Here is a 10,115-nt window from a genome sequence, read left to right on the forward strand (position 1 = left end):
TTGATTTTAAAACGGCTCTATATAAGTAGGGCTTGCCTTGAACCCTCGAAGTGTTGATCGTTGATGGTAATCAACACAAAAACAGCTGCTACTTTTTTGTTTTATTCTGGGTAACTACGAATGAAATGAAAATATTTTATTCATGATTCACTTTTAATGTTTACCTAGGAATTGATGACTGGTTTGAACTACATTTTTGTAAACAACATCCACACGGTGATGTAGTTCCTTAAGCACATCGTGATTCGTTTCGTGACCTATGATGAGTAATTTTTCCTACTCTACCTACTGAAATAATAGTTTTTTTTACTTACTAAAATAATTTTGATGTAATTTCTAGACTAAACAACTTGTTTATTAACTTTTCGTAGTCTAATCTGCAGAATTCTGACCTACGACGAGTACTTACAAGAGTTGAGACAATAATAAGAAAATTAATACGAGTAATAAAGATGATCAACATAGTGGCATATTCCGTAACATATTATACTCGTAGCTCTATGTTAGTTTTATCTATGAGAACTAAGACGAATCACGATAGCAATATTAAGAAACAGCGTCAAGTCTTATCTTAAGGAATTTAAATAATCTAAAATTGCATCGTGGTGGCTCCCAGTTGATATTAAACGCAAAGAGAAATAATACCTATCGTTTATGGAGTAATTTTCTGTAATAAGTAATGCTTCACAATATGTAACCCAGTTCTGATAATAATAATTTAACTCGAAGGTTATTTTTTATTATCATCTTAGGTATTTTAGTCATTATAGCATCATCACATACATCACAGTCGACATTTTCCTCTAGATTCACCAGTAGCGATGAAAACATTACTATTCATTAACATGACGTCACTACTTAACAATCATTCCGATACCTAGCTACCTAAGTATAGTGTCAGTGTCACCAATAATTTTAGAATTTCGTAAATGTGCTTATTGACATTAACGTTGCTTTTATAAATTTTACAACGGTCTGCATTATTCCCAATTCAAATCCTAACTAACTATAGTTACCTCGCTAAAGCCTAAAAACGTAAATTATATCCTACCCACCCTAACGCCTACAACATAATCTATTTGCAAATCTTGGACAATCTTTGAAATAATTATGAAACTTACAAATACGCCAAAAATAGCAAAAATTACTCACCCACAAGTGCAGATTTCGCAGATGCACTGTTCCTTGGTAATCTTCTCTGGTTTCTTGGGGCCGCCATACTTGGGCCGGGTTTCGTCGATGATGACGGTCTCCTCGACGGTGGTCCTGTCGTCACGCACCGTCTTCCTGTCGTCGATGATGGTCTCATCATAGACGGTGGTGTCCTCTCTCCTGTCAGTGATAGCACGGTCTACCACGTCGTATGATTCACGAATCACGTCTTCAGTCGTTTGGACATCGCGCTAAAAACAAAATTCAACAATAACGTCCCCTGTTTTCCAAACACACACCAATACTTAAGTAGCAAAGAACATGAATACTCACCAAGGTTTTGAAGTCTACGTTACTCTTGTCGACGAAGACGTTAGTTTTAATTTTGTCATCCTCTTTAGCGTCCTCATAAGTTGTTATCTTTCTTGTCACACCGTTTTCTGTGATGTATCGTGTCACTTCAATTTGGCTTCTGTTCTTTTCAACTTCAAATGACTTCTTTGTAGTGCCTCCCGTAGTTGTGGTCACTACTGTAGTATCTTCAGTATCAATTCCTTCGTACAGATCTTTTACATCCTCGTTGATTTTAGTTCCGAATGTTACTTTATCTATCCTTTTGAAGGGGTATTTTCTTACTGTCTCTATAATTTCTTTCAAGACTCTGTCATCGATGTTCCTACTGATAACAATATTTTTGTTGCTGACAGTGACATCCTTCTTAGACTGTGAGGATTCAATGATTTTACGTAAATCACTGATTGAAGTAAAATCTTTGATATCCCTGGACGATAAAATAATATTCTCCTGAGTATCTTGACGCTTCAAGTGATGTCTTGGCTGTTCAGGTCTTCCGAATGGAGACATCTCCTTAGGCTTTTTAGGCCTATCATCGTCTTTTTCATAAACGAATTTTCCGTTCCAAGTTCCCGTGCTTCTCTCGTAACTTGTCAATGTGTCTTTAGTTTGAGATGTGGATGTAGTTTCCTTAGAAACATTTTGTTTCTCTAGATTTTTCTTCTCAGTTGTTACGAAGTCGGTAGTTTTTGTAACATCTGTGTGATCCTTCAGATGGGATTGGACGTCAGAAGAAGTATTTGTTTCATAAGTTGTTGAATAAAATTTTGAGTCGGTTGTGTCATGAATGCGTTGATTGTGTACATCTTCTGTGTCAGTGTGATGATGTTCAGTAATCGCCTTTTTCTTTGTGAAGTCCCCAGCATAAACATTACTGGTGGCTGCAATTTCTTTTCCATTCTTGTATAAGACAGATTCTTCAGCAATCTGAGTAGAGCTTTTAGGAACACCGTCTTTGCCAGTATCATAATGAGATTCTTTGTCTAGTACGTGTCTAGTGTACTCGCTTTCAGGCTTTATACCGGTACCACCTACATTGTGACTCTTCTCATAGGTAGCGTGCTCTTTGCTATCGCCCCATTCTCTGTGAGAGCTGTCAACAACTTTTTGCTTTCCATCAACAACCTCAAATACGTACGAAGAAGTAGACGCTTGTTGAGCGCTACTAGTATTACTTTTTAATATTTTTGTCGAAAAATTAACATTTTGAGTGTCACTGACCTGAAGAATATCTCCTACTTTCCTTAATTCATTTTGGATAGTATTATCATAACCATAGAAATTAGATGAATCTGTTTTATTTGCATTACGCCTCCTATCTGTTATGTTTTGTTTGTTTGAAGTATTTTCAATAACATTTTTATCAGTTTTGTTGATAGTATTATACGAATCGGATGTAACAGTTGAGTAGTTGTTCTGATCAGTCGATGACTGATGAATCTGACTAGAGGTCACATTAGATTTCAGGTGATCTTGTGTGCTAGCAAGATGCTTTTGGGTAGAGGCCAAAGTATCTTGAGTAGAGGTGAGCTGATGTTGTTTGTAGTTGTCTTTCTCAGATATAACACTTTCGTGGGTAGTTATCTGATTCCCATCCTTGATCAATTTAGATTGTTCTTTCAATAGCATCTCACTCGTAGGCTTTTGGCCAGCTTTACCTGTATCATATTTTGATTTCATGTCATAGTTTTGAGAACTATAAACTGATTCAGGTTTTATATCAGTGCCACTTACGCTAGCATATGCCTCTTGAGAAGCTTGTTCGCTTGCGTCTCCCCATTCTCTCTTAGAACTGTCGATGATACGTTCTTTCCCATCGACAATTTCAACAACGTAAGAACTTGATGATGACTTTGTTACGCTGCTGCTTTTAGTCTCATTTGACTGCGAGGTACTGCTGTATTGTTTTGTTTTAGAATTTTTATCAAGAGTACCTTCTCCACCGTAAAAGTTTGACGTATCTGATTTTACAGTTTGAACCCTTTTGGAGGGCTCAGGGGAGTTGCGATAATTTATTTTATCGTGTTGCTGTTTAAATTTTTGATCACTTGATACATTAGTCTTGTTTATAGTCTCCGAGGAGTGACTCGATGTATTCTGCGCTGACTGATTTAGAAGTTCTTGACGTTCTGATTGAAGAAAAGTATTAGCAGCATTCGCACCTTGTGATTTAGTAACGAACCGAGGGTTCGAGGCACCTGATGAGTCGATAAATGCAGTGTTGAGCGTTTGGTTGCCGGTCGAGGAGTCGGCGGTTCTATCGAATGTTTGGCTGTGGCTAGAGCCAGAGTGTTGAACAGACGATGAAGATTGAAAAGTTTCGCTCTTTGAACTTTGTTGATGTGACGTAGAGGACTCTTGCAATACCGAGCTAGAAACGAACTCACCGGTGGTTGCTTGAGCCATGTCACTTACGTGATGTTCAGAGTGCGATCTTGTTTGCGATAAGTCAGTCATTGAAGGAGCTTCCGTAATAATATAGTGCGGGTGACTATTGTAATGCTCGGATATAGTAGACCCACTGATCGAGTGATCGGTCACATCAGTGATCATCAGCGGGTCATCCTCCTCGACCTTTACCTCGATGTAGCGCACCTTCTTGCCGGATGAGCTGGACTTCTGAAGAGTGTTGCTGCTCTGCTGCACCGTAGTCGTAGTCTTCTGTACGCTACTCGAAGCACTTGTGCTGGATGTCACTTCGGACGATTTGGACTGTTTAGTCTTTTTATTTTTTATCGTCATTTTGGTCCCACTTCGCGAATAATTTAATTTAAACACTAACTATAGGAGATTCTTAATTACGATTAAATATTTTAAATATATTTTACTTAATTTATATGGTTTATCACATAATAATGTCAAACAATTGCCATGTATTGTTGTGGTCGCGAGAGTCGTTCGTGTCGTTGTCGCTGCGTGCGCGCGCGTCGCTCGCGACTGGCTCGCGGAGTCTGAGCGCGCTGCGCCCGCGCCGCGCCTTGAGAGCGTCGCCCACGAGACCTTGGTGATCGCGACACGTAAGCGCTTACTTACATCTCACTGCTGAAGTCATTCATACCAAAAATGGTTTAAAAGCTACAGCATACGGTGTGAGCAATTTTACACCTAAGTTATTCATTGATGCCTACATTTTGGAAAGAAACGATTGATTTGGCAAGCTTAACTCTAAGCTTTATGTAAATTTATTATTGCCTTATTCAAGTTGTAGCACAAAATAGATACCTAATAGCTCAAATCCTAATTTAGATTTATTAACTGTAAGTTACACTGCACCGGTGTTTTTCAAAATCTAATTTCATAATTTTAGTTGGTCAATGAATTTTTCACGATCTTTTTATAGGAAATGAGTACGCCTTTTCATTTTATATTGTAGGTAAAATAATAGTATCAGGCGTTATTTTGCTGAAATGCATAATTAGATATTAAAAACTTAAGTAAGTAACTATACTTGTGCCGGCGTCACTTAGCGAAAATTTTAAGCTAAGTAATTTTATCTTTTTCATAGTTATCTTAGGTAAAATAAAATAAAATTCTATCGGTATACCAATTCTTAACAATCATCATCATCATCAACAGCCCTTTACAGTCCACTGCTGGACTATGAGCCTCCTCCACTATGGTGGAGGGATTTGCCATAATCTCCACGCTTGGCAGGCGGGTTGGAGATCGCAGTTTAAAAGATTGATGTTTTTCAGAGAGCGCTGCTGCCCATTCTCTGTTTGTTGTGTAGTCCCTAAGTCGCCTCTTACGACACCCGCGGGAAGAGTAGGGGTTGGTGACAAATGTATTCTACTCTGCCGTCACCACACGGCGAACAATATGCAATGTTTATTGAGATAAAAATCATTATTATTTATCCTCTGATGATAGAGCTGACAAGTAAAACGTGGAGGATAACCGGCACCATTTGCATGAGGTTATGGAGCACCCGCAGTGGCAGCCTCCGTCTTCGGTGCAGCCAGCCCGTTCTTGAATCTCGTGAATGCAACCAATGCATGTATAATTCATAAATCGACCTGATTTTTCTTTAAATATTAAGTAGGTACATAAAGGTACATATTTAGATCGTGTTTATATATAATGTTTATGCAAACAAGATGTCTCTATATACATACAGCTCTCTGCCTACTTACTTTTTTTTACCTTAGATTATTTTTTTATGTATAAGTTACACTGCGTTAACAATATTGTAGAGTCCGTTTTTGTAGTTAAGAATGAATTTGAGGAATTAATGAAACCTATTCTTTAACTCGAATTGTAGTGCGTTAGGAATGATACCTAGTACCTAGCTACTACGTACGACGGTACAAGTAAGTTAAAACATGATTAAACATACGAGTAGATATTAATTAGAATTAAGGACATGTACCTTACAGGTTTTGGTAAAGCCACGGTAATACTTTACCGTGGTAAAGCAGTGCTGGTATAAGCACATTACAGCAGTTTATTTTTAACTATTGCTCACGAAACCAAGTTATTTCATAAAGTTTATTTGAAGCGGTGGCGTCGGTTGACCTATTTTGCAAAATAAAGTTAAGGTCACTGCAATGTGGTTTTACAGTCATCACTTGATCGATTCACAGAATCTTGAAACTAGCACAAAAGGTATTTTCCTTTTAACTTTAAAGGAGCAGGAATTTAACTGGGTCACCATCTTATACCATTTAAAAGCAGTAGGTATTAGATTAGATGTATTCTGTGGTATTAAGTAGCCCTGGATTAGGGTCAGCTTTTTACGAGTCATAAATTGTCTCGTCATTCGTTATCGAAATCAAAATCAAACAAATGATTAAAATCTTTGTATCATTTCGTGCTGAATTTTATGAATAAATGATCATTCATTTTAAACCACATGACGTCCATTGCTGAAAATTGGCCTCCCCCAATGATTTCCGGATTAGCTGGTTGGTAGCAGCCAGCCTCCATCCATCCAACCATTATGAATGAATGAAAACTGATTATTTATTTACTTATTATGTTTGGAAATAAAAAAGTAACTTTATGAATCAAGATCGGAACCTAATTGGGAGTAAGTGTAAGGCTTACCTAATTTTAATTTGTTGGTAGTAGGTATTTTAAAAGTTTCATCACACGAAAGTCATAATATTCAGAAGTTTATCGACGTACCTTTTTCCTTTTACTCAAAATATCGATTCTCCTTGAATGTACCTGAGTATTTCTCAAAAAAAATGTACGTAACGAAATAGTAGTAACGAAATAGTAAGGCCATAAGGCTTGTTATACATTGGCGAAATATTGTGAATGCTCTTCATTTATTCAATTCGAAATATTTGTAAGTATGCACCCAAATACGGGGTAATATTAAGGGGTTAGAAATAAAATAAGGGAGTAATCATTCATACTATTTTAATAAAATTATTTTTGTTCCATCATGTTTATCCATTTTGAGTCGTTCTCTGTAAGCTTTTTGCCTTTCGGCATTGGTTTTTGGTGGCATTCCTAAAAAACAAAAGAAGTAATCACATAAAAACGTAATCTAAATGATTTGATAATTTTTTGCTGGTGGCACTTCTGTAAAGCAGATAGTATCCAATCCTTTTGTTATTAACGCTCTATATTTTTTGAAATAAATTAGGTAGTGAATATTACTATGCTTAGTCAGGTAATAACAGTATACACTCAGCATTATGTTGTACTTTTTCGTAACGTAACGAAATTCGTAAAAAACGTAACGAAATATTAGACAAAATGAGATCAGAAACAAGTATTTTTTTGATAAAATTTGTTACAGCAAATATAAAAGCTTACTAAATGTTCGTACCACACGTATTACAAAAAATGGTTAAATGAAGACTTACCGTTCTATATAAAATCGCTGATTTTACTGCCTGTTACGAAAAAGTAATCCCACAAAACACACACGTTTTCACTAATTTTCGCGATAGATGTTATGGCGGAGACGTCAGGCCAACAGCCATTCAGAGTGCAGCTATTGTTGTCCGTGTAAAATAAATACGGAATTGTTCAGAAACCATGGGAAAGTAGAAATAAATCGTAACTAAAGAGTAAATAACGAAATAGTAAATGAGAGCGACTCATTTTGTTTTTTTGCTTTAAATTGCCAATTCATTATGACACCCCATAGAAAATCAATTTGATACAGAAACTGCGATTACTGTAGAACGATAATACAAAGAAATTTACAATAATTTAGTTACGTATCGCATTTTATGAAACAAAAATACATGAAAAAGCTAGGGTGGCAAACAGGTTTTTGTATGAAAGGTAAAAAAGGACTATTTTTAAAATATCTAAATATTTGGTAATAAGTAGGATTATAGCTATAATTCTTCGTTATCTTAAAGATTAATATTCATCCTTCAAAATTGTGTGTGTGTTTTTTTTGTGTGATGATTTATAAATATAAAACTTTTGAACTGTTTCAAAGCACACTTTTTTTTTTCAAAATGTACATTTTTTTTGAGAAATACTCACCTACGGTTGCCGTGCCCAAAAGCAAAGCTGCACAGTGGGTTGCGCAAGCTATACAAGGCCTGCACTGTGGGCGGCGCTTGAATCAGGCGCCTACGCACCGTCTGATTGCAGTTCACTAAATAAATCGATTAATCACAGCTTTTACACCGTTATTGGGTGTGCTATTTAAGATCTTTAGAAGAAATTATAATTACTTATTTAGTGAGGTAGGAGGTAGCTCCGGGAGGTTTGATAATCGTAGTAGGTAAGTAAGTACATAAAGCTTGCAAAGTTAAGCACAAAGGATACGACTACTCATACTTACATTTTTTTACACAAAAAGAAAACAAAGAAATGTAATCAGTCAGTCATGATGATTTTGCCACTGCGCCTATCTAATATATCGAATTCACCATTAAATTCCAAATATATGCTGCTTGATTGATGTTATTGAACTCCACTGCAGCCTCAGCCCGTCAGCCGACAGAACCTTCAACAACAAAAAAATTGTAATTTAAAACAGTATGTCGTCGTAAAACTACTTTAATATATATGCGATAGATTTTTTTTAATTGGAGTCAAGTAGTAGGTAACAACTGCCATACAATATTATCTATGATGACTATTCAATTAAAATACATCATCACGCACGCTTCTGTTTAAATTAGAGCGCCAGATTTGCGCCAATCTATTATTTCAAATGCAAACTTTTTTACCGCTCAATTTTAAATGGATTTACTTCGCAGAATTAGACAGCTAGCGACATCTTTTGACATTAATTACAACTGAAGCATTTGAGTTCATACTGCCATCTCTATTACATAATTTGTACTAAAAGTTTCGGCCATAGACAAGCTGTCAAGTTTTACAGTATTTGAGGGAGAGGGCGTTGCTTGAGTCAAGTCGATAAAAAATGGCGGCGTGCGTCAGCCACTGCGCAATCAAGTAGATGAAGCATGTGTCAAAAATTGTATGAAGCCGAGCGTGCCACTTTTTAAACGTCATTAGTGTCATTTTAGCGAATTTTAGTGATTGCCGCAACGTAAAAGTAATCGTATCATTGTACTGCATTCGCAAAGTCATCGAATGATATCGTATGACTCGATTCGAAAATTAATTAATTCCGATAAAACTGATATTTTATTAAATTTATAGCTTGTCTGACTGTGGTTTAAAATAATTTTGTAGTGGTAGACGTTATTCTACATTATTTATTTTTGTTGTGCCTAATTATGTTTAGGAAAGTAATGATCGTTATTCCATTATGTTAAAATAGTACTACTAGTAATTCATTCATAAGATAAAGACTATTCACTCAAACTTTTTATTTTTAATAAATGTAAAAATGCGTAGTTTTGCCAATACGTTTTGTTAACTGTCTGTTACTTTTGAAAATTTTTCTAAACGACAAAATTCAATGTGGTAAAAAACGTTGGAAGTAAAATGAAACACAAAAGATTTTTCTTCATAATTATATTATAAGTGCAATGAATAGTATTGTGCTTTAAGACAAGCCCTATAAAATAATCAAAACAAATCAAAAGGTTTGAATAAAATTGTTCTTCCGCCGTCATTTATAAAAAAGGTAATGGCAAAATTATAGAACTTCCTTAGGCAGATGCCTCTACTCTGTCTATTTCAAAAAGTCTGGCACTAGGGGTTTCCCGGGGGCCCGATACAAAACCAAAAACATCTTTATTTTTCTTTTTAAATAAATTAATTCTTACAAATCGTCAAATCTCATTATTTTTTTCACCCTACCAGCGATTCAATACAAAAACTTGTCTGGTGTATGAATACACGGATCTGTGTGTGTCATAATGTTATGAGTAAGTACGGTTCCTTGCGATCGGTATGAGTGCACCACATACATTACTCTTAATAGTACATCGCAGGATATGTATTAAAAACAATCCTACTTTATACTTCTTCTACTGCTACTTTATTCTAATTAATTATTTGTTACTTGTGCTGTTAATTACAATTCTCAATCCGTAAATAATTTCTTCCTTCTACCGTGTTCCTACTACTGTCCTCGTAAAATCATCGTAACCGATTGTTGTAATCGGATCACATGAACATCACTCGACCATGTATGTCCATTTGGACATATCGGAATGGCACGCTTTGATGAGCAACTTGCTGCATCTACTCTAATCCATATCTGTGCACGG

The 10,115-nt window shown here is 35.9% G+C and overlaps 1 protein-coding gene across 1 annotated transcript in view; it reads right to left on the reverse strand.

Moving 5' to 3' along the window:
• The window catches only part of Sdb (SAXO downstream of blistered), a 38,188-nt gene extending 33,737 nt beyond the window's left edge, over positions 1-4,451 (reverse strand). The window contains exons 1-2 of the mRNA XM_028314060.1: positions 1,486-4,451; positions 1,153-1,403 (exon numbers count right to left, since the gene is read on the reverse strand). Coding sequence (XP_028169861.1) covers positions 1,153-1,403; positions 1,486-4,248 — 3,014 coding nt within the window. The 5' untranslated portion in view covers positions 4,249-4,451. The remainder of the gene's footprint in view (positions 1-1,152; positions 1,404-1,485) is intronic.
• Between the last annotated feature and the right edge of the window lie 5,664 nt (positions 4,452-10,115).

The sequence above is a fragment of the Ostrinia furnacalis genome, unplaced genomic scaffold, assembly GCF_004193835.3.
Source record: "Ostrinia furnacalis isolate ACB-3 unplaced genomic scaffold, ASM419383v2 OfSCF4519, whole genome shotgun sequence".
In the NCBI taxonomy this organism is placed as follows: domain Eukaryota; kingdom Metazoa; phylum Arthropoda; class Insecta; order Lepidoptera; family Crambidae; genus Ostrinia; species Ostrinia furnacalis.